Here is a 23,730-nt window from a genome sequence, read left to right on the forward strand (position 1 = left end):
CTGTATTGGGGATTTTTTTGCAGAATTATAAGGACAGTGGCAGGATATCTACGTCCCAGACTAAGGACACGGACTGTTGGTGGGCAGACAATGATGTTTTATACAGCACGGCTACGCCAATCAGAGCGCAGGCTCAATTGCGCCACACACGTGGCCGCCGGCGAGCACTCGACATGGTTAAATTTTAAGGGGAGAGAGACGGGGAGGAGTATACATGACTCGTAACAGAGGCGGCGGCGGTGGAGGGGAGCATAAGGTGGGGCTGTAAATAAACTCCCTCCGTACATCACCATGCTTCACTGTGCAACTTTCAATATTGGAAAGCCAGCTTACAAAGGCCAAGCTTACACCTATTCACGTAATATCGGCTTCACTGCTCAACACAAATGTATTGCTGGGAAGACATTTGACAAGGTATATAGGTCATCTTATACAAAAATATTGAAGCCCTAGAACCTGCACAGTTGTATGCGTTGCTATGGGAACTTTATTGGAGACAGAGGCCCCGAGTAAAGCGTCCACACAACCACGCGCGCGCGAGAGAGAGAAAATGTGTGGGGGGGAAAAGTGGTTGAGATTGGGCTCTTAGCGGGTCCCTCCATCCTATGCCTCGGTCCGTCCTAAGCGTCGGCCTCGCCGCGCTTCTAGATACTCGAAGAATCAAGTCCCTCTTAGCCTCGGGTTCGGATCTTGTGAGAGCTGACTCCCATAGCTCAAGAATGTTAGCGATATTGAGCTCTGAGGGCAATATTGTCACGTAGTCAGGGACGACGCACGTTTTTTAAAGCAACAAATTTTTACTGGAGGAAACTTGTACTCCGCTAACACCTCAAATAATCCGCAAGCGCTGAAGTAGCAGTCACCAAAATGACATGCGCAAACTAGCGACGCCAAATCAAAAGGCCAGGCGTTTGCCCGACAAGAATTTATCTTTCCGGGCTGTCCTTTTGTGAACAGCCGGATTACAGCGAACAAAGAAGGACATTGTAGTCAAGTGACGGCAGGGTGCAACAATTACGTTAGCTTGTGCGGCACACAAAAGAAAGATAAAAACGTGATTCGCTTCGAACATAGATAAGACAACCAGACGCGGCCAAACGCTGGCATCAGAATTCACAAGAAAACAAAACACAAGGCTTGGTTCGCTGCAATATGATGGAGAGCCCCAGGTTGAATGGAATAAGTTGGATGGTTTTCCTCACTTACTGCCTTTCTTATCGTATTTTTCTTGAAACATCTGTACTATCCCTGTTTTGAGTGATGACTTAGTGAACTGTGCCTTCTGTGAATTGGACGCCAAGACTAGAACTGTGGGCATTTTGTGAATTGTGACCTTTCGCTTTCTCCTCCCCCTTCCCATTCGAACTTCCCCGCAGGGCCTTATGGCCTCTCGTCTTTAATAGTGTTTCACTCACTCATCCCTGTTTTTCTTGACAATGTATTGTTTGAGTCTGTCGCTGTTCCTGAGCTTCTGTTGCCGTGATACTTGTCAAGCTTCGGGAGACAGGTTTTAGTTTCTTTTTGGAAACCCAAGAATTCCCCCGAGGTTTTTGGGAAGGGGTTGGAGAGAGGTGGGACTGTGTGGTCTGTAAGTTCTCGCGCAGGTCTGTCCGCTCTCTCGTTTTCCTTCAAAGCTTCATGTCGCGCATTCCAGGCGATTCGATGGGGGTAGCTGGCGTTTTTCGAACTCCAGTATTTTGAGCCGCATATGGATTCAGCCATGAGTAATGTTCTGTATGGCCTTCCTTCAGTCGGTGAAAACTCGAAGGCTTTCGTTTCGGTGCTCGCCACACCTTATAACCAGGAGGAGAGCACCGGCTTCAGCCTACTCTGCATAGGTGTTTTTTTTTTTTAGAGTGAGACAGGCCTTAATATCGTTCGCTTGATCTACGGCGACGAGAGAAGCGTTATTCTTTTCGTAGAAAGCAACGTTCGTGTATACGTTGTTCCTTGTGTTAGAGGTTCTCCATAAGGAAAGACGGCAACAATCCCTGCGATTGGTCGGAAGTGCTCGTCAGCCAGTGCCGAGACCCGCTTACTACTGACTGATTGTTGTGCTCGATTGCCTCTAAACGGCGGCCACAAAGCGCGAGCGGAAGCATTAAGCTGAGCCAACTTGTCAACTGGCCACGCCACCATCATATGTGCCATGACTGGTTGCTTTAATTCGTCCCTGTACTTTGTCTTTGCTTTGTTGCCACACAAACGGTGCTAAAACCACAATTCTCACAGCTTCCTGTATTTTGATCGTTTCGGGGCTGATTGATTGATTATGACGTTTAACGCGCCGACGCTAGCCAGACGGTGACGCCCGCCGTAGTGGAGGTCTCCGAATTAATTTTGACCACCTGTGGATGTTTAACGTGCGCCTAAATCTCGAACACACTGGCGTTTATCTTTTCACCTCCATCAGAAAAGCGGCCACCGCGGCCAGGAATCGAACCCGTGTCCTTGGGCTCAGCAGCACAGCGCCCTAGCCACTGAGCCACCGCGGCGGGTTTGTTTGGTCGGTAGCTCGCTCGCTTTGTGTATATAATCGGTGGTCTAAATGCTCGTTGGGTCATTCGCATGGAGGCTAATGTTTCGCTTGCTCACATGAATACCCTTCGGGTCGAAAAGTTGCAAAATACAGTTAAAATTTTAAGACCTCCACAATTTTCTCTGTTGAACTAGAACTGGAAGTTCTTGTTGTTCATTTCTCAGGTAGCCGGGCCTGCCACGATGGTGATCCTTGTCTACTGGGCGACGTCGCAGCCGGCGGAGTTGTGGCGCGCAGCCTCCGTGGTGCTCCTCTGCCTCCAAACGTGTTCAACAACGCAGGCGGTGGCCCTCGTTGTGTCGGCGTCGACCAGTGCACAGGTGCGCACGCTCCGTGTAACAGGCAATCATAAAAACACATCTGCAGCCCACGGCGTGCCCAGGGTTCCAACGAATAACTAGCCGGAGAAAACTTCCTCCGTTAAGGGGGACTCCCATGATGATATTCCTATAGTACTTCCTAATTAGTAACCTACGGGCTTACAAATCACAGTGCTCCAGTAGGAAATTTTTAGCAGTTTCAGGAAGTTATTCCGACACTCTAGCTTTCTTGTTCTGTAAGTGTACACTCCTGTACTAAAATAAAAAAAACACTCGCTTGCTAGCCAGCGAGGGACGGCTAGTGCAAGCTAGCTAAACTAAAATTGGTCTTGTTTATTTTTTATTTCAGTGCAGAAGTGATATACTTCTGATATACTACTGATATACCACTAATGATATATACCAGTGATATACTACTAATGGGCAAACTAGCTCATTAACAACATTTTCTTGGATTTGTAAATCTTTTCGTGTTGATGCGATAGCTTCTAAGCCTATGGGTCGCGAATTAGTAAGTCCCATAGTTATCTGTTCAGGTGAGTACCCTTTAAAGGCTCAGGAAATTTTTTTTACTGTTCAAGCCAAAGCATTAAATGTACAGATAAAACACAAGCTGTGGGATTGTTATGAACATGGGAAACCGATAAATGGCTGACAGACGACTTTCGGGGGAGCGACATAGAAAGAGCTTCGTTCACGATAATAAAAACGCTCGTGAAAGACCGCCCTGTACCTGTGACTACGCGGAGCCGCGTGCAAAATGGTGGGGGCAGCTGTGGCTGTAATTGCGGTGCTTCCACAATTACTCACAGCGTGAAACTAGAAGGACCGCTCAGCGGAGTTTGACTAGCCGTTAATGCTTTCGCCTTCCCTGACTAATAAAAAGTGATCAGGTATCGTAGGAGTTTTCACTGCTGGCACTTGCTTCTTCGTTTGTATTTCTTGCTACTTTTAGAACACTTTTCGATGCTCCCGAACATTTTTTTTTGTATGGGGAGTTTTTAAAGAACAGTGGTCATTCTCTAAATTGGGTAAAATATTGTTCTAATATGTGAAAAATCATAAGTAAAGGTCTTACAATTGTTTCGAATAGATCACTGTGAATTTCCCAAAGGTGCGTATCGACAAACTTGAGTGCATTCAGCGGTAACAAATTTGTCCGCTTCATTCCTCAGACGGCGCTCTTCGTGGGACTCCCCGCCGCAACGCCAGCGTTCCTGTTCAGCGGCTTCTTCATGGCGCCGAAACTGCTGCATCCAGCGCTCGCCTGGCTCACATACACTTCTCACCTGCACCATGCCTTTCACGGCATCCTGTATGCCATATACGGAAACGGACGCGGGGAACTGAACTGCGAAGAGAACACGTTGTGCTTCTTCGCCGAACCCGAACAGATCCTCATCGAGAACGGCGCGGAGCACGCGTACCCCGGAGAGAAGTTTGCCATCATGCTTGCTCTGGATGTGCTCTTCAAGCTAATCGCTTACCTGATCCTTGCATGGCGTCTAAAGTTAAAGAGGTAGCTTTTGGTACTGCTGTCGAAAATGTTCAGCTGTAAGCACGAGTAAAACCTGTAGATAAGTATGAGGTGTTGCTTACTGCACAACTGTGGAAGTCAGAAGTGCAGTGCAATATATCGGCCCAGAATTATTGAGAACAACGCAACGAAACAGGCAATATTTGCTTGTTGGGTATGTGTGTGTCCTGGAATGGATCGTAGCTGAGTTATGCCTCTATTGCTCTCCGAAACGTGAGAGGAGTTACCCTTAGTGCACTCACAGCGTTGTCACATGAGAGCAGTACCACTTCTGCCCCCCCGTGACCCTCGCCAAAGGTCGAACTCGGGTGAAATGCGGCTTGGTAACACTCATCTAATGCCAGCGACGAGTGAGTAGCCTTTTCGGCAACGCTCAGGAAACAGTGAAAAACAATACCGCACCGCAACAATTTCGCCTACCACCAAGATGGCAAGTTGGGCGAGTTGGTATTGGTTCATGGTGATAGAAAATAGCCAGCGCAAGAAAGCCAGCGCAATAAATAGCCAGTGCAAATGCGGTGTTTCAACAGGCTAACGAAAGTGCCGACATAAAGAAGAGCATAAATTCAGGTCCAACATCCCTATCCCACCTGCTCCTAGAAGTGCTCCTAGACGGCGCCCACTCTTTGCGACGCATCTTTAAGGTCGCTAGTAGGTTCTGGCTTTAGAATTCTATTCTTGTGTTTGCTTTTAAAGCGCAGCCTTTCGTGGTATGCCCCATCTGATCTTGATAGTGGCTGGTGTAGTTCCATGGAGCCATGTAACCTGTGCTATTGCTATTGTAGCGATAAGAGAGCGCCGTCATAAAGCAATTTGTGGGAGGGTGGGATACCCTTGCTACGGTTACGGAGATTGAATCAGCACTGATTTGCGCCCACCGGGAGGGGATCACGGTTGGGTACGTCAGGGCGTATGGCGGTTGGCGGCTTACCTAGGGGGTGCGGATAGAATAGCAGTTTCTGAAATGCTAGTAACTGCTTACGAACACCACCGGGCAACAGCACAAAATTTTGCTTTCATGACCGAGAGCTCTACTGGTAGGAACACGTATGAGATTTAATTCGCGAAGAAGGATTGTAATGATGGGAATACCCGGAATACATAATGTACGTCGTAAAATAAAAGGGTTTCCAAACTGCATTTGTGTGGCTTATGTTCAGCCTACTTTGTATTCAGTGTGGAATAAAAGTTTGCCATGTATTTTTGCAGCGAAGCTCTGTATGGCTATGATCCCGGCTTTTTTTTTCCGGAGGCTACGATTTACTCGTCACAGCCCTTTACCTCCTTCTCGCCACCGACGGCGCCTCTTTCACAAGTGTTATACCCCTTGCCACAAACAATGCCTTTTGCACGGGTTCCGCAATCGGTAGATAACAGCGCTAGCGGCGTTACAGGGGTTTCACTTTTAACATGTTATGGACGGGCGCATGCCGTTCGCTCAGACGAAGACGAGAGGCATTTGAAGAAGTGTTAGCGCACACAGAAGCGCCCTCTAGTGCGAAAACAACAAGAAGCCGCTGCCTCAGAAGGTGCAGCCGACGCTGTGGCGGCCTCATCTTCCACCTCGTCGAGTAGCTGAGAATCCCTTCCGCATGGACAGCAACTTATCTGCAATAGGTAACGAATTAAGCGAGTTGGAGTTCGTTCATAATGGTCAGCGCATACGAAAACTGGACAAGAAGACTAAGAACGACACAAGCGCTGTCGTCCTTACTCTTCTTGTCCGGTTTTCGTATGCGCTGACCATTATGAAAGCAACTTACCTGCTTCGAATGCCGACGTGAGCCGATAACGATGATATATAAATTAACTGCAGCAAAAGCCACTATAGCGAACCCCATCCTAGCAGCAGCTTCGCTGGGTTCCGTCTTCCAGAGGGGAAAGCCTCTGAATATTTTCCATGGCAGTTCCGTAATGATGTATGGTAACATTGTAGTAACATTCCCGGCCACTGGGCAAAAGAGAGGTCCGTGCTGATGCAATATCGTTGCAATAAGGACTTACTGTTTTCGTAGTAATAGCGTAATATCCTGAAAATGTTGACATAATGTAAAATATCGCGCTCAGTACCAAGGTCGACATACTGTAGCGCTGTGCCAATTTTTTGTTGATGTCAGATTGAGGCATTGTGCTCATTTTTTAATTTATTCAGTACAAATCCCAGGGAGAAACGGAATGACTCTTATCATGAAACAGTGTTCCATTCTTCACACGAACGTGTTGGCGTGGTCGTTTGTTCCTGCGGAGATCTGAGTACAGGTGACTTGTGTTATGTTTGGCTTCTTTTTGTTCCGAATCAGCCGCAATACTTCAAGGCCCCTATGAACGAGCGTTTGTTGCTTCCAGCATATATTACTTCGTCAATCCTTCTTGCTGCACATCGACTTGCAGCCCCGGATTGGGAGTTATCACCGCATTGCGGCGTTAGTTATATTGCTACGTAACTCCCAGAACATTTCACATGGCATTGGACTGGATGACCTGGTGATCAATTCATCGTACACTTCATCTATGGGTACGTGCCTCATCAGTGGGGACGCACGGAAAGCCGAGAGACGAGGAAGAGATCGTCCAGAAACGGACTTGCACGAGCTGCATTGGATTCCTTGCGTTTGGCCTCTTGGCCTTCAGTTGTAATGATCTGTAAATAGATTGATTATTCGCATCTGCCTCGTAACAATATTGCAGAAATGGAAACGAAGGACTTCCGTGAGCTTGACATCTACTTCAGCGGATGGATATTCTGTATCAAATAATTGAGATTTGGGCTTCCAGAGATTTTGCCGTTAAACCGCACCAGCAATATGTATAACCAGAAGGCGTATCGTCAGGACTTGGTGCGTCACGCATGGAGAAGCTGCAGTGAGACGGGTCACCAGAAAACAAGAAGCTTTCTGTACGCTCATTCCCGTTGTAAATTGAGTTCGTCGCTGATATGAATAGGTTCTTATGCAAGCAGATGTTTTATAGATTTGAGCGGAGCAGAACGCGACTTTTGTCTGCAAAAATTTGTTGCGAGCGAATTGTTTAACCTCTGTTAGCCACTGCGAACACCCACCGCACATTTACCTGTTAAGTAACGCTAGCATTATGGTGCGCCGGCGATAGAACACACTGCTTAACAGTGCGATGCCAAGTAGGCAGGCTTTTGTGCGTGCTCCTGCATCGGCAAGTTGAATAGTGGGAATTCTGTTATGGAGCATATTCATGTGGGCACGGTTGTGAAAATCCCGACCACTCGCATTTGTTAATGTTTGTCAATGTCGGGATGAAAGAAACATACCCTGGAAACAAAGTATTATGCGGCAAGCGTGCTTCAGAAGCCGCAGCTAGTCAAGCATAATGCACCCCGGTAGGTTGCAAGGCGGTACACAGTAAAGCAGTAGCAGCGCGGTCTATAATTAGATGGAGAATGTTTATTCAGGGAGCTTCTCAGCGCGTGCGCCGGATTTAAGTGGTCCCCAATTCAGACGTACCCTTAGGCTCTTTCTCCACCTGGCCCTTGGTCTGCAGCTCCAGCTGGTATTTCAAGGAGCTGAAATGGTAAATCTGCCATTGTTCTCTAAGGAGTGAGATTGGGAGAGGTTATGTTAGGGTTGCACTTCGCAAGTATCTTCGTAGAGCTTGCACGTACATGTCAAATGTTGGAGCGTTCCTGGATTGTGAGACACTGGACATTCATCACGGTACTAGCTCGGGTGCATTGGGCTAAGTAATAGAGGGTGCGGGTACGCCTCTGTCTTAATGTGCCTGCATGCCATGGGCGAGCTCAGCTTGGAGTAAGTCCTTAACTAAGCTGACCAAGATTGAAAAATGAAGATGTTCGAGGCGGCGAGTATCTGCAGCAGAATTGTACGGGGTGGCGTATTCCTACTTGCCATGTAGCGCTGACGCTCTGCGCACTTCAGTGGCGAAATTAGACCAGATAATTTGTATTTACCGTCTCCGTTTTTGCGTTTAGAGTTGCTGCAAACCTACGGACAGCAATTGAATTTCACTCTGTCTTGTTTAAAACTCATTCTTTGGTGAGGTATAGGCGCTGTTTGTCAGCTCCTGGGCTTAATCGAATTCTTGGACTGCTTCTACACTGTGATACTGCTAACCATGCTCGTGCGGGGCAGCTAATTTCACTCAAAGAGTTTCACTCAAAAACTGCTTCGGAGTATGCAATTTCGCTATTTGGGCCGGCCATTTTGAAGCGAAGCTTTCCTGGTCTCACTCATGGCGGTGGCGTAACCAGAAAACACTACAGGGAAGCCAACTTTACATAATGGTAGGCCACATGATGATGACGGAGATAATGAAGCAAGACAAAACCGCTTCCCATGGTAGTACTCGAACCCGGCTTCCTCGTGTAATGAAACCGGTGTCTATCTGGTTGTGCCCTCATCGCATTCGGGTCGCTCAGCATTTTGGGGGCTTCGTTGCGCAGCCACTGGTTTTCGACTTTGGCTCTGTTGAAGGCAATAACATGCAAGTCCTTTAATACGTGCGTGCGGCCTCTTCATTCATGACAACATCACACACACCTTTAGCGCGTTCTCTCTTCAAATAATTAAGGTTCAAATCCCCTTCGTCTAACGACTACAATGGGGGGGTCTCAGCTTTCTCGTAGGAGATTCGTTTGCTGTCGCATGAGTTCGGACTTTGACACGCAGGCAGTTGGCACTTTGATCATTGACGCTCTGACTTTGATCGCAGCGGCTCGACTTTGGCACTTCGCCATTTGATGTTCGCACGCATGACAGCTTTTCGTTTCAACCGTCGTCGTCGTTAGACGGAGGGTATTTGAACTTCCTTCTTCCAATGCCTATTATACTTCCCTTCAGTGTAAATTGAACCGGCAGTTCAACGAAAGGACCACGAGATGAGCGAAACACGCACAACACGGGGATAAGCAGGCGCCGCGCCTACTGGTTTCCAAGGTTTATTTTTCCACGGTGAATTTTTCCAGACAGACTGAGAACGAGGCCAGACGAAGAATGCCATTCGCCATTTCACTTATTGTCACTAACGGCTACGTGCATATGGGAAGGAAACATTTGTTCAGTAGTAACGAATTTGTCTCGGTAAGGGATCAAATTTCCAGGATGTCGTCATAAGATCGACTGCACCGCAAAGATATCGAAATAAATAACTTTAAAAAGGCCGTAGTGCCAAAAGGACGAAAAGCACAAAAATTCTAATCACCGAATAGCTTGATACATCGGGAACACTCATGACCGCACCTTGTGGGTCATGGGAGTATTCAAGACAAAGGTTCATTCTGCTGAAGATGAGTAATCTCGTGCCACTTCAAGGGAAGCGAAGTCTACAAAACAGGTGCCCTTTCAATCCATTTCGCAAATTAGGTTTTCAGGGAGACAGAGGCTGAGTGATTGCATAGTGCCACGCATTTTATTTGAAAAGGAAATAATAAAAACAGCCATTACTCCTGAATAATCCTACGCGTCCAGGGGTTATCTACGAGAACAAATAGGCCATCTCCTATACATTCTGTTTTCAAGTACTCCATTTCATAACGCAGTGATTAAGTCGGGGAGATTCATGTGGTGGTAAGTTTGTGTTTGCGCACAACTGACTTCCTACCGTCGTTCCGGGAATTCTGTTTTTTCCCTTTGCATGCGCACCTTGGTGCCTGTGAAAGAATTATGATACACTGTTGCGCGTTTATCCATTATCTTCACGGAGGCGTATGAAAAAGCACTCTGGTATACTGCAGGAGCCTATTCCGTCAGTACTTCCGCCAGAGCCTCCATTTTAACAGACCGAAGGAGACCACCTTGAGTGAGAGATCGATGGCCACAATCTTTCCGGCATATTCAAGAAGGTCCAGGTCCCGTGCCTCCATCATTTCCAGCACATCGTCTCCATCGATGGGAATGCAGGCTGGTTCGCTGTCTCCGCATTCTAACTGTCCGCGACCTCTGCCGTACACAGCGAACATTATCGCTCGATGCCCGTAGTAGACATGTGAAAAGTACGTCAAGGACTTGATAGCAGCGGAGGCATACTGAGCTTGCACGAAGTGACCACTGAAGATGAACCACGGTGTTGTCATCGGCACGGCCACGTAGACCGCCGTCTGCGAAATAGCAAAACAAGACAACCAGTCTGCCACCGGAATATTTTTTGTATCGCAAAGTGGGGAGCATACACGGTCACATGTAAAATTTAGACAGCCCGAATGTAAGCACGCGAACATTTCTGGCTGCGTCTTATTCACTGTCATCGGCATCACCAGCGTTACAAGCAATGATGTAACCACTCTGCTCCAAGACAAGGGGGTCGGTCTAGCGGTTCATCACTAGAGGGACACTATGAGATACAGATCCTTCTTTGAGTGACAGAAACATTGACACCAGCACAGGCTGGTGGACACCTAGAGTGTTCTGTGTAGCACTCTAGCGATCCTTTAATTATTAAAATCCCAGCTTCAACTACCTTCTTTTCCCTAGCCCTGTTAAGGGGAATGGCCCTGCTTTTTTGCGCTTCGTTTTTTGATTTAGCAAAAAAAATGTTTTTAGCGAAACTGCCGCTCTTGAGGAGTCGGATTCGTCATGTTGGAAAAACTCTTGTGTTCAAATATTTCACCCTGCTGCACTTTGTGAACTTTCCCGTGTTTTTGTGGTGTTCAGTATTCCGGCTAGGGGTGCGTAAACAAATCCCTCTATTACATCGAGATATAGCCTATCAACTGACACATGCAGACACCCACTGAACCACAGGCACTCTACACACAATGAAACTTGATACAGCCACAAGTTATCTAGTGACGTCCAAAAATCTGAGTAGCTTCCTTCTTGATATGGTTTCTTCCTGTGACGGGTATTCCGTTCCTTGTATGGCAGTAGAATTTAGGGCCATCCGCTGATCACAACTTTTCGTGTGAAGGGCCGTATCTTGCTTCCTCATTAAAAATTATGTGCCATTTCGAGGTGTGAGGGCAAACGACCAGCAAACGTGTGTAAAATTTACATCACAAAAATCACTAATTATCGCACATGCATTTACTTTTCACGTAATTTGGCAATGGTAGTAAACGTACGCCTTTTTGGAATACTTAGAAAAACTTGTTAGGACGAGCGATTTTTCATAGCTGACCGACATGGTGCTGTCCGTTTTGCTTCAGTATGAGCCCATGTATTCACAGCAGACGGCAGCTCGTACACTCTAACGTTTAAAGCCTCACTGTCAACTGACTGTGACAAGTAAATAAAACCTTGTGTTATGATAGACTCGTCTGAGCGCCCAATCCGCACCTAAGTTATCAAAAGTTACTTAAAGGGGCACTGACACAAAATTTTCAAGGCGAGATAACTTCGGAGATAGATTGGTGGGAACAAATATACATCATCTGAAAAATATCAGCGGCGAATACAGCCTAGAACATATTTAAAATCAATTTTAAAGTGTGCGAAACGCAACCGAGCAGCCAGCAGAGGACCACGCGCAATCGACATCCCGAGGATATTGTGCAAATAAACAACATTCAAACGCATCACGAGTTTGTGTTTGCCGCTTCCGCACTGCCGGCGTTTTTCGCCGGCTCGCCCGGCTCGCCGCTCCCATCGGAGGGCCGGAGGGCGGAGCTTCTGCTCTCGAGAACGAACGACCCGATCGTTGGCGGCGGAGGCGCCGTGATTTCGTCAGCTCATCGGGCAGCTGGCCGCGACAAAAGTTCTACAGCGATTCCAGGCACTCTGTTTCTATTACTGTTTATTACCATTGGATGCAAAAACGCGCCGGAGGCACGAAAAGCCCACTGAGCTAGCCGCACGGTCGCAGTGTAGGCGGCGGCCACGGCCGCGAAGTGGCCCAGGCCGGCGCAGGTAGCTCGAGTGATAGCTTGTTACCGCTGCACGAAATTGTCCCCAAGTCCCGACCATGGTGGCTTACATAAAAAAGGAGTTAATGATGCGATGGCGGGTTGCATTAAAAATTGTCATGTGCACCGCTTACCAGAGCGGCACTCGAATGTCCGCCGCAGTGCTAAGCCGAACACATCTGTAGGCGGACCTGTAGGCAGACCGGCCGGCTGCTCCCAGCGCGCGTCTTGCCACCCACCGTCTCGAGCGTAGCGCGTCGTTCTTTAGCCGCGGTAGCATTTGCACTCGAGCGCCTGCGTCGCATCCATTGTCGCTTTTTAATTAAGCGCCTCACGAGATCAGTACGTGGGGCGGGGCATTCGCAGAAACTGCCGTCGATGCGGATTCGACAGTGCTACGGCGGCTCTGCTCTGTGATATCCCTCCGAAGGTTACGTGGTCGGCTTTGTTCACACAAAATCCACAAAATCCATCGTTTCGCGGCACTCGCTGAAACCGAAACTGCGACTGGCCGCATTGAAAATGCCTCTAATTAAACAACCGTCTCACGCTGAAGCAAATGAGGTTTCTACAGGTTATAAGTAGGTCACTAGCTACTTATCGCAACAAAAAAAACAAGATGCAAAATTTTTGTGTCAGTGCCCCTTTAAAACAAGATTTACAGCCATTTACTGTAACCACATTGTTCCCGAAAATGTCTATGCATTGACAGCACGCGAGAATTCTGTAGTTTCTACAGCTTCACTGTCAAACTGTGACAACTAAATGACACTGGTGTGATGATAGAATATTCCCAGTGGCTCATTATTATGTAATTGTTTCGCGGACAGCTGTGATAAAGAGAAAGTAACTGCCGTTTTTGGATGAGCATTCTTGACAAAGTTGTCTCTGCCGCAGGGCGTGTTTTGCCAATACAGATCTGTTTACGGAAACAGAAAGTCCACGCATGCATAGCAATAAACAGCTTTCTGTGCCTACTAGGCCGCAAAATCCGGTGTTTACTGTCCACAGCGCATGGCACCAGACAGCCTTAACGCGCGTGGGAGGGTAACGTGACAGCACGTGAGGAAAACCAGTGCACCTCAGCCACTGAGAACGCTAATTATGGGGAAGTGTTGGGGTCAGGAGTTGCTCTGCTGAAATAATTCGCGTGGACTCAGTACGGACAGATGGCGGGGATTACAAAATAAATCGAAGGAAAGCACACGCACACGATGCAGCAGTAATTAAATCTTTGATAAATGTAAAACACTTAAGCAGTCTTGCGTGCCCCGAGAAATTTCCTAATACATAATTGTGAGTGCGGCGCCTGCTTTCACGTCTCTGCGGGACAAAGTCAGGCTTGTAATAAGCCTTTGAAAACGTGTAATATTCGGGTTGGGTAAGTTGGAAAATAGCGGCTTCAACAAAGGTTAAGTAGCGAACTCCGTCTTTTTCAGGAGCCTTGCATCTAATACCGCGGCAATTTCGGGCCTTCTCTAGCCACCTTTCTTGGCCATGTTAAATTCGAAACATTACAGAAAATGTGTAAGTGTTGCTAATCATTGTCAAGTATGTTATCACAAATATGCATCTAAACTAAGAAACTATCGCTATGCGCACTTGTAAAGCGCATAAATTTATCTATAAACACCTCTGTCATCAAACAAATATATTACGTTTGGCAATAAACTAGCACCCATGTTAGACGAGCATCTCCTCTTGGAGTTTTTAAGTACATGGTTGAAAGCTCATCAAAATTGAAAGTTTTGGAGTTCTTTTATTCTCTAAGTAAAGGCGACATGAAAACCGAACACAGGATTTCCAGAGCGTCGGGGTCGCGTGGTATGCACTCCTTGGCCGTCGTTATTTTGCGTGAAGGTGCCACTGATAGTATACTAGGGAGCTGTAGCGCACTTTTCTTCACATAACGTCTCTTTCGGCATCTGAAGGCCTCGCTGAGACAGACACTTTTCAACTGAGCATTTTTCCTCTTTCTGTGTAGTGTAGACCAGCTCGCGGAATGCCTATACGGTGGCGGTCTTCGAGGTTTGCGGGAAAGGAAAACGAAAGGAAGTGCACAGGGGATATTCTTGAGCTCGGCAGGGAGCTCGCCTGCATACAACCCAATTCAGGGGAAGGGAAGAAGAGGGGGAGTGAAAGGATAAAGTAGACAGAGAGAGACAGAGAAAGATATAAACAGAGAAGAAAGAATAAGAAGTATGGCTGCCAGTCCCGGCACATCAGTTAGTCATTGCAGATCCGACTTTTCAGCACGTACTTCTGTATGCATGGCAGAGATTTCCTTCCTCGTTTTCACCACCAATGCGCATACCCGTGGTTCTTCCATAAAACTTTTCATGACCCCGGTGACGTCATGCGAACAATAATTTTGGATTCCCACCAGAGCATCTGCTTTTCCTTCTATTCACAAATGCACTTAGCATTGCTCTTCCCAAATCGGACGTTACAATGAATAACTATTCTATAGACTGCAGTATAATTGCGTCTAAAGATTTTTCCCAAAGCGTGAAGTTTTATTCTTTCGCCAAAACTTGTACCTTCGCTTTTACTTTGTTTGAACAAGGGTTGCTTGGGACGATATTCGATGCATATTTACCTGGAGGGAGAAAGCAGCCGATAAAACGTAGCCGATACTTTGACTGGCGGAGGATACCAGTATGCTGAATACGATGACCGTGGCGTAGCGATGAAACTCCATTGGCTGCGAAGTCGACCAGTGCAGGATGGCCATCATAAGAAACGGTCCTCCGATCTGCAATTAAAATGGTTGCGTCAGTGACTATAATGAGTCTCAGTAATTCGATGATGACGGTGCCTCAAAAAATCTCGCCGAATTACAGGAGGTTGGGCGAAGTCGCCATCGCCCGAGCAACTTATATATTCTAAATAGAATGGCGAAACCGATGGAACTTATGTCGTAGTTACTAGAGCGGGCTTTGCGAGAACTTTCTTTGAAGCATATCATTAGGATGAAAAATGAAGACAATACGAGTTCCTCTTTATGATTAAAGTAGCATCCGTCGTGTCGTTTTCTTTTCTGGTAATGCATTAAACATAGAACCTGGCCTCTGAGGGCCGTCACGCAAAAACGTCATAATAATGTGTTTGGTTTGTTTATACGAGCGAAAATAAAACGCACCGAATAATCTTTTCGACTTCTTCTAAACTCTGAAAGTGTGGGGAACATTAAAAAATCCAGGACTATCACCACTAACGTGAAACCGGGGAAGGGACAAAGCATGCAGTGTATAAGTGTATTCTCGGCGAGTTGGCCAACGGCGCAACGAAGATGAGACCACTGGGATGTAGAGGCATACAGCTTTGCTGTAAAAGTCACGTGTCTTTGAAGTACGAAGCGTTCTAGCGCGAGGCGCATGTGGCAAGACGCGTTTCAACGTCTAGTGGTGCCCAAGAAAAGAGACGCGAAACTGGCCATCCATTACAACGAGCGTCGTGTTCTTTCCAATTGACAAAAGCAAAAGGCCCAGCACGTGCTTCGCGCTGCACGTGCATATCTTCTTGCTCGTCCTCTTTGTTGCATGGTTCATTCGAACCACGTTACCGTTCAGCGCGAGGATCAAATACAATTTACAACGGCGTAAACGAGTGGCCCGGTGTTTTTTTTAGTAGGCGTTACAAAGCTTTCCAGTGCGAAGCGTAAGCGGGTGTCCCGGTGCCCTTAGTACGCGTTACGTAATATTGCGAGGCGTAAACGTGCGTCCCGCTTTTTTAGTACCCTGACTGCATGAGAAGGCAGTTACGGGGACGACATGAGACACCGACAGCAGGGAGCCCCTAAGGGGCTTTGCCCCTAACAAAAAGTACCTAGCATCTAGTGGCACAACAAAAGAATGGGGGATGTTTTTTTTTCTTTCATCCTGGGTACATCGGGAAGTTTCTGATATTATCTACATTAAGAAATCGCAACCAGGGGTAAGCTTACAGCGCCATGAGTGCCTTTTCTTGTTTTTAGCTTAACGAGACTTTTATCAGAAGTAGGGTTCTGATAACTCACGTAGTGGCAGCGCCAATTGATGCGCTAAGTTATTTATTCAAGAAACGTAGGAAGTTTGAATCAAACCTGACTTGATGTAGTATTCCATCGTTTTATACTTTGATATTCAGCCTTATATGTCACGAAAAATAACGTAATCGTTAAGCACCAAGTGCACTGCTTGATTTGCGCGGCGGAGCGAGTTTACGTAAGAGTCGTTTCTGGGGCTTCGTATATGGTAGCATACCACGAGAAGTATATGTACAGTTTTCGCGGCATTCTTTTATCATTATTGTTACCAGAAGAACGTCGTGTCAATATTGACACGTAACAAGAATAATGACGAAATAGTCCGGGTGAGTGATGGTAATTTAATAAGGCGAACTTGTGCCTCCTAGCCACTCAGCGAAGAAGTTGCTTCCTCCGGCCCACCACGCACTGGCGTTCTCGCTCGTCCAGATCGGTCCACGTGCTCCCTCGCGCCACTGCCCGAGACACTCTGCTCCTCCTCGTCGTCGTCGACAGTTCGTCGGCACGCGCTGAATACAGGTGGCTGGAGGCGTTCCCTTCGTCGTCGTCCTCTTTAAACTTCTTGTACACGTGACAATATTTTCATAAATATAAACGGACTAGTTCCATTAAACATATCTGAACATTTGGCTAACTGTACGCTGCAGCTTTTCCTCGCGTTCTGGGCTTGTCGACCCAAACTATTTTTCTCCAATAAAACCCTGTCTCGGGTACAGGGAGTTTGCGCAACAGAACAAATGCGGTGGCCATTATATCTTAGAAATCCAAGTATGAAATGTTCACTTACCACAAAGGGGAAATCCGTGATTAGCTTCGCTGCATAGTAGACACCTGGACTGTACCAGCAGTTTCGCTGTTCTCTCAGCACTACACTAATATCCGAAGGAACTGGAAGAAACACATGAGAATAGATAATTGGCAATGCGTAGAAATTGAGAAACACGGAATCAATTGAATGACGCTGATGCTTCGACTCTAAGCATGAAAAATTGAACACGAAAGCGTTGTTCTACTCGGCGATGAAAACACGTTGTAGTCCGCCTGGCACCCACATACGGGAGCGCATACATGATACGTGTATCAAGAACGAGCGCGCTCTTCAGCGTTTTACTCTCTAGCGCTACGTAAACAGGCCGTAGCTTGGCTGGAGCGGATTTCGTTTCCCAAAATTTGTTCTTGCTCTTTTTTCTTACGGGGAACACGGACTCAGTGAAGGAATGAAGGCGCGGAGCCCGCAAGCAGTCGGAACTTTACCGTCTTTATCGCATGCCATCCGTTGGTGAAGTTCCTCCCGATATCAGAACTTTCAGTGGCCGCCTGAAGGTGGTGCTACGGGATTTTAAAGCAAAGTTTTCTAACTCTACCTGCCAACGGTTCTTTCGTGGCGTGCGGGACAAGAAACTCCTAACGCGGCTGGGTATAAGGAGGGCGCTTTTTACTCACGCAGCAGCACAGTGTAGATGGCGCTGCGATGGGGCGCTATTACCCGGCGTTCCCCGCACGTAAGTGAATGCGCGCACCGGAGGGCGGGTCCACGGGACGGCTTTGTCGTCTGCTTTAGTGACAGTTGTTTTGTACCGGTTTTGGCGCTGCTTCGCGCCCATTGCGCGCTTTCTTCCCACTGCTTGATTAACTTGTTCGACAGCACCTCCTGGGTAAACCGGACTTGACAGAGTTAATTGGTCGTACGGCAAAGATGCGTATGATGGATTGGTTTGCAGGGCGGGTAAACAAAATGTACGGACCACATGCAGACATCTGGCCATTAAAGAAACGCTATCTTTTCCGCACTGCTTGCCACGAATGGGGCTGAGTTTTATAAATTCGAGAATACCAATTCGGTTGTGTTTTGAGAGGTATTACAAAAAGCGAATGTGGCAACTGGTTCTGAAAAATTGCGATTATAAAAGTTTTCTCACCTTTCTCACAATTCTCAAGCTTTCTAAAGTAAGTAGTTTGGGAGTCACTTAGTAACTGAGAGCGCATGCCAAATTGTTTCGGTTTCTGCGCTTGTGTAGCGCGGTGGTGTAGCCCCGAGCGACCACATCAGCATGGCTAAGTTCCGCTGTATCACCCTTCGAAAGACGCTTCTCTCCATTTTCTTTTCGCCGACGCTGCTGCTTTCGGGACGCCGCCCCCGCGAATTCAAGGTAACGGCTGGCAGAATATCTGGTTTCACTCTTTGTAGAGCCACGTGTGTGAATTCAAATGAAGTCGTTTGGGCAAATGTGAAGGGTGTCATTAATAGCTTTCCAACCACCTTCACAGCCTGTATTGTAGCCGATGTTTTTCCCTCACGTTCAACGCCGCCGATGACGCCGGATTTTCTGCTACACGGGGCCTTCAAAAAGGCCACGAAGACAATATACAAGTTTGTTTTGTTTGAAAGAATTACACTTTGGAAGCTCACTCACCTCCATTCCAGCCCCGAAATACGTTCTTTTAAGCGAAAACACAAGAAAAAGGAAACGAATTTCAAATTTCGCGCCAAGGGCGGTATTGTGGGCAGGGATGACGCGTGTTGGACCCACACTAAAAACATTTTTGTCAGATGTCTGAAATGCGTTTTAGCGGCCAAGTGATACGATCAAACGAAACTACAGGGCCCCCTACAATCTCCCAGTGGTGTTTTTTGGCCGTCGCTTGCCGCCAATCGCAATCTGTGACCTCCGTAACTGCTAAGAAAGTTTGTTAAGGAGTCACCACTAGTTAATATATTTTCTTTAATATCTCGATTAATTTGTGGATGTTTAGCTATAAAACAGGTATTTTCGTTATCGGGACAAACACCCACTTCAATGAACCGAACTTGTATTTTGTTTTCGTGGACCCCTTAAAACTACGTACGAAAAGATTACGGTGCTTCGATCGTGAGCGTCTGACGAACAGGGTGGAGACACGTATAAGCTGGCGCCGCCATTTTGGGTCACTCGCTCGCCACCGCAGAAAGTCATTGTATCAAAACCGCGCTAAAATTATCGCCGCAACGCGGTTTACTGGCGACGTTTGAGTCATCTTATCTTTTTTCGCGTTGCTGGGTCTGGTTGGAAACGAAAAATTTACACCATCTTCCCACGAGGGGAACCATGGGGTAGATGCGACCCATCGGGGGTTGCCATTGCGTTTCCGTTATGTCAGCGATGTCAGCGTGTGGATTGCTGTTGTTGTGTATCCTATTTACGCAGCATGTTCACCCCCGATGCGTCGCATCTACCCCATGGTTCCCCTCGCGGGAAGATGGTGTAAATTTTTTAACGGAGCGCAAGCGGCGCGCTAACACACAGCGGGCACGGCGACGGGAGCGAGCGCAGCCGAGCGCTGACCGCGCTGACGCACAGATGGCGCTGCGGTGAGAGCGGCGGAGCGCGCAGCTGCCGCGGCGAGGAGAATGGGGAAGGGATGCGGACTACGCCGCGACAACGCGGGACAAGGCGAGTTAAAGAGATGCGTTGCATCTGACAGTACAACGCGTTGATCACTTTGACCCAACAGAAGCGGCACGGGACCTTTTGAAGGGTGTCTCCACCCTGTACGGCGGCACTGGCATCGAGGCCCATGGTCAAGGCACCCAAGAAAAGATGAGAGAGGAGCGCCATCTCCAGTGTTGTCCCGCACATAATTGACATTGAACCGGTCGGCCGTCAGCCATTACCATAGCTCCATGGCAAGTTGGGACAGGAACACGTATTCGACACCGGCCCACGTCCGCCGTCAGCATGTGAACGTAGCTCAAGCTGAAGTATCGGAGCGATCGCCTGTTACGATTGCCGCGTTAGCGGGCGCATTTGTGTTGTGCACGCTGTATGGTTGAAGCGAACGATTGCAGCGGTGCCTTGTACGAGCGGTACAAGAATTTCGGTACAGGAGCGTGGAGTGAGAGGTGCGGAATCGATGCGACGAAGACATCCAGCGAACACAGACGAGTGAAGACAACGCTGCTTGGGGATGTCTTTACGCAAATGTTCATTAGAACAGTACAATAGGGGTGCGCCTCATTCCGCGCAAAACGGTAACGCGAAATGAGGACAAAACGGAGCGAAACTACTGCTCACAAGTAAGATCATGGGAATCCTTTCTTCTTCTCCTCATCTTCTGATTTTGCTTCATTGGTTGCTGGTGTTAGCGTATATACGTGTGCTTGAGGCACTTATTTAGAGCGCTCTCGTCTGCAAGCGCTTTATTTCTGCAGCGCTGCTAATAGTTTTGTGCCGTGATTAAGAAGAGTGCAGGACTGAAACAGGCGGTTATCTATACATATAACTACGACACAGCAAAAAAACCAGTGCAAAACAGAAGCCCACAGGACAAGTAGCGTTTGTCCAGTGTGCCTGTTCATTTGCACTGATTTTTTGTCGCGCTGTCGTTGTGTTTGTTGCAGACTATGCCCGGCGATTATCCTGTAGCAAGTCTATTCCACACTACTATTCACCCCTTCCCCTTCAACGTCTCATCCCTATTCCTTCTACCTCATTGGAATTCTGTTCTGCAGGATGGAAAGAAGGTGTAGGCGATTGGGAGTAGCTGAGGAACGGGAATTGGGCTACCAATAGCCACTTTGCTGTATTTTCTTCATCTTCTCACTTCAGGCGACCATTCCGGCTGTTTCAGTTACCTCGTAGAGTTTAACTTCAACCCGTGGTCGGGTCTGAAAGGAGCTGGATTTTTTTATGAACGATTTCCAACTCAGCTGGCGGCCCAGCACAGACCGAGAAACCTAATAAGCAGGTACATTTACAGTATCGTTTAGTAACTACCGAATTTTCGGTTACCGAGGTAACCGAAAATACCGATTTTTTTATTTCAAACACAGCTTTCAACTATATGTGTTATCAGAGTGGAAGACTCTAATATAATTAAAGCGAAGCTTTCAGAGTGACACGGACGATGTTCGTACTCGAAAACTCACTGCAGTGAAGCCAACTTTCTCTGACGATGATGAATACTGTGGCGACAGCTCCATTAGGCACCCTCCACTAAAGGTTAACATGCAGCAAAAAGAGGATATGACGCAGGCGTGCGACGGAGTGACGTATATAGGCCTAACGTCATGTTCTCAGCTAAACGTCGACAGCCGTTCCCCACAACTCGACGCACGATAAGAATGACGTTGCTCTGCATGATGTAAGGCGGTTGGCCTCAGGACGTTATGCCTAATTTCACATTTTGAGGTTGAAGGCGTTAGCTTAACGTCACATTTTCAGGTTTAACACTTTCAACCGGCACCCACTCGACAAAGTACTCACTGCACGTCAACCAACCCCAAACGCAAACGTTTGGCCTACGGAGTGCATACGCGATAGTTGATGTGGTTATCCTACAGAAAAGGTGCACACCTCCAGAGTAGCACATACTCTCCGTGCGCAAATGGCCAACCATGGAATCCATTACGAGGAAGCTTCGCTTTCAACCATTATATTACCTACCATGCATACCTGCTCACAGGGTTCAAGCAGCTGCTTAGTATACACAAATGTATTCGTATGCACATAATACATACATACATACATACATACATACATACATACATACATACATACATACATACATACATACATACATACATACATACATACATACATACATACATACATACATACATACATACATACATACATACATACATACATACATACATACATACACGTAAGGACGGTGGGACCGACGGACTGGAAGAGCATCATAGAGATGGCCAGTAGGAACATGGCAGATGTGTCTTGCGTCTGACCAGCCCGGTTTCCCGAGCCGTGGTACATGCTGGTGAGCAGACCGGCAAAAAAAATGTTGACCAGGATTCGGCATAGCGAAGATGCCTGCGCCATGGAATAAGAAAGTATGTTCGAACTCTTGTGGGTTCTGCGGGGAACCAGGCTACTGTTTTAAATGTTTAATGATTGGAACTGCGCACAAAACCCAAACGAGAGGAAAACATACACAACGCAGAGGTTATAGTGGTGAGTGAGTGTGAGCACTAGCTGAAAACGGTTTTTTTTTCAGGCAGAGTGGTAAGGGGAGCAATAAACTCTATTTGCAGTATGCACTTTAGGGGCGGGTGGTGACGACTCGACGCAGCCCAGCAGTGCCTTCGGCAGCAGGTTCCACCAGGACTTTTTGGACCCGGGGATCAGGGCCCCAGCGGCGCCTCGCACTGCTTAACAGAGGGACTTAGGGGCAAGGGGATTTTGGAGGACGCCAACATAGTGTGGCAGATGGTGTCGACATCTCCGCAAAGGGGGTATAGGGGTGATTGGTACTGATAAAGGTATATACAACGAAGGTGCACGCGACACGGAAGCGTTATAGTTTGAAAGGGCCGCCACGTGCGTTCTTACGTTGTGGAAAGTGAGGCGTGGGATGGGCTTATTTCTGGTGGAGCCTGCGATAGTGCGAAATAGCAAAACAAGACAACCACTCTGCCGCCGGAACATTTTTTTATCGCAAAGTGGGGTGCATACACGGTCACATGTAAAATTTAAGCTGCGCGAATGGAAGCAAGGAACATTCCTAGCTGCGTCAATTCACTGTCATCGGCATCGCCAGCATAACAAGCAATGATGTAACCACTCTGCTCCAAGACTGAACAAGGCGGTCGGTCTAGCGGTTCCTCACTACAGGGGCACTATGAGATACAGATCCTCCTTTGAGTGACAGAAACTTTGACACCAGCACAGGCTGGTGGGCACGTAGAGTGTTCTGTGTAGCACTCTAGCGATCCTCTAATTATTAAAATCCCAGCTTCAACTACGTTCTTTTCCCTAGCCCTGTTAAGGGGAATGGCCCTGCTTTTTGCGCTTCGTTTTTTGATTTAGAAAAAAAAATGTTTTTAGCGAAACTGCTGCTTTTGAGGAGTCGGATTCGTCATGATGGAAAACGCTTGTGTTCAAATATTTCACGCTGCTGCACTTTGTGAATTTTCCCGTGTTTTTATGGTGTTCAGTATTCCGGCTAGGGATGCGTAAACAAGTCCCTCTATTACATCGAGATATAGCCTATCAACTGACACATGCAGACACCCACTGAACCGCAGGCACTCTACACACAATGAAACTTGATACAGCCGCAAGTTATCTAGTGACGTCCAAAAAACTGAGTAGCTTCCTTCCTTCCTTACTATAGCGTAACTTCCGCTGTTTATCCCCCCATTCTTACTGCTACGAAAAGAATGTGCCCTAAATTTAAGCGCAAATAGCTCGTTCGACACTGCCTAATTTGCGTTTGCTTTCGCTGGCCTCCGCCAATCGCAGAGCTGGCTGGTATGACATCATTGGTTCTGCTGCGGGAAATGAGCTAGTGGGTCGCATGGCCATTCCCTTTTTTCCTAATTAAGTAGCTTATTTGAGCGAAGTGTGTGTCAAAAGTGGTGTCAGTATGATTCGAACGAGGCAATCTTTCGAATGAACCAAACTTGTGTTTTGTCTTCATGGCCGCTTTTAAGATCCTCAGGTGGTCAAAATTAATCCGGAGCCCTCCACTACGGCGCGC

At 47.4% G+C, this 23,730-nt stretch overlaps 2 protein-coding genes across 8 annotated transcripts in view; one reads left to right on the forward strand and one right to left on the reverse strand.

The window, feature by feature from the left end:
• Positions 1-5,534, forward strand: part of LOC144179641 (ATP-binding cassette subfamily G member 4-like) — a 117,077-nt gene extending 111,543 nt beyond the window's left edge. For all 4 annotated transcript variants that reach the window (XM_077708067.1, XM_077708066.1, XM_077708069.1 and 1 more), the window contains 2 exons: positions 2,704-2,859; positions 4,035-5,534. In XM_077708067.1, the coding sequence (XP_077564193.1) occupies positions 2,704-2,859; positions 4,035-4,382 (504 nt within the window). In that variant the 3' untranslated portion in view covers positions 4,383-5,534. The remainder of the gene's footprint in view (positions 1-2,703; positions 2,860-4,034) is intronic.
• Positions 5,535-9,633: 4,099 nt separating this feature from the next.
• Positions 9,634-23,730, reverse strand: part of LOC144179645 (ATP-binding cassette sub-family G member 1-like) — a 47,281-nt gene continuing 33,184 nt past the window's right edge. For 2 of the 4 annotated variants that reach the window (XM_077708081.1, XM_077708080.1), the window contains exons 10-13: positions 21,893-22,061; positions 17,039-17,139; positions 14,824-14,979; positions 9,638-10,481 (exon numbers count right to left, since the gene is read on the reverse strand). In XM_077708081.1, the coding sequence (XP_077564207.1) occupies positions 10,131-10,481; positions 14,824-14,979; positions 17,039-17,139; positions 21,893-22,061 (777 nt within the window). In that variant the 3' untranslated portion in view covers positions 9,638-10,130. Of the gene's footprint in view, positions 10,482-14,823; positions 14,980-17,038; positions 17,140-21,892; positions 22,062-23,730 lie in introns of all 4 variants that reach the window. The other 2 variants (XM_077708082.1, XM_077708083.1) reach the window with 2 other exon arrangements.

This window comes from Haemaphysalis longicornis, unplaced genomic scaffold, assembly GCF_048455015.1.
Source record: "Haemaphysalis longicornis isolate Haplotype H1 unplaced genomic scaffold, Haemaphysalis longicornis Haplotype H1 scaffold_4, whole genome shotgun sequence".
Classification (NCBI taxonomy): domain Eukaryota; kingdom Metazoa; phylum Arthropoda; class Arachnida; order Ixodida; family Ixodidae; genus Haemaphysalis; species Haemaphysalis longicornis.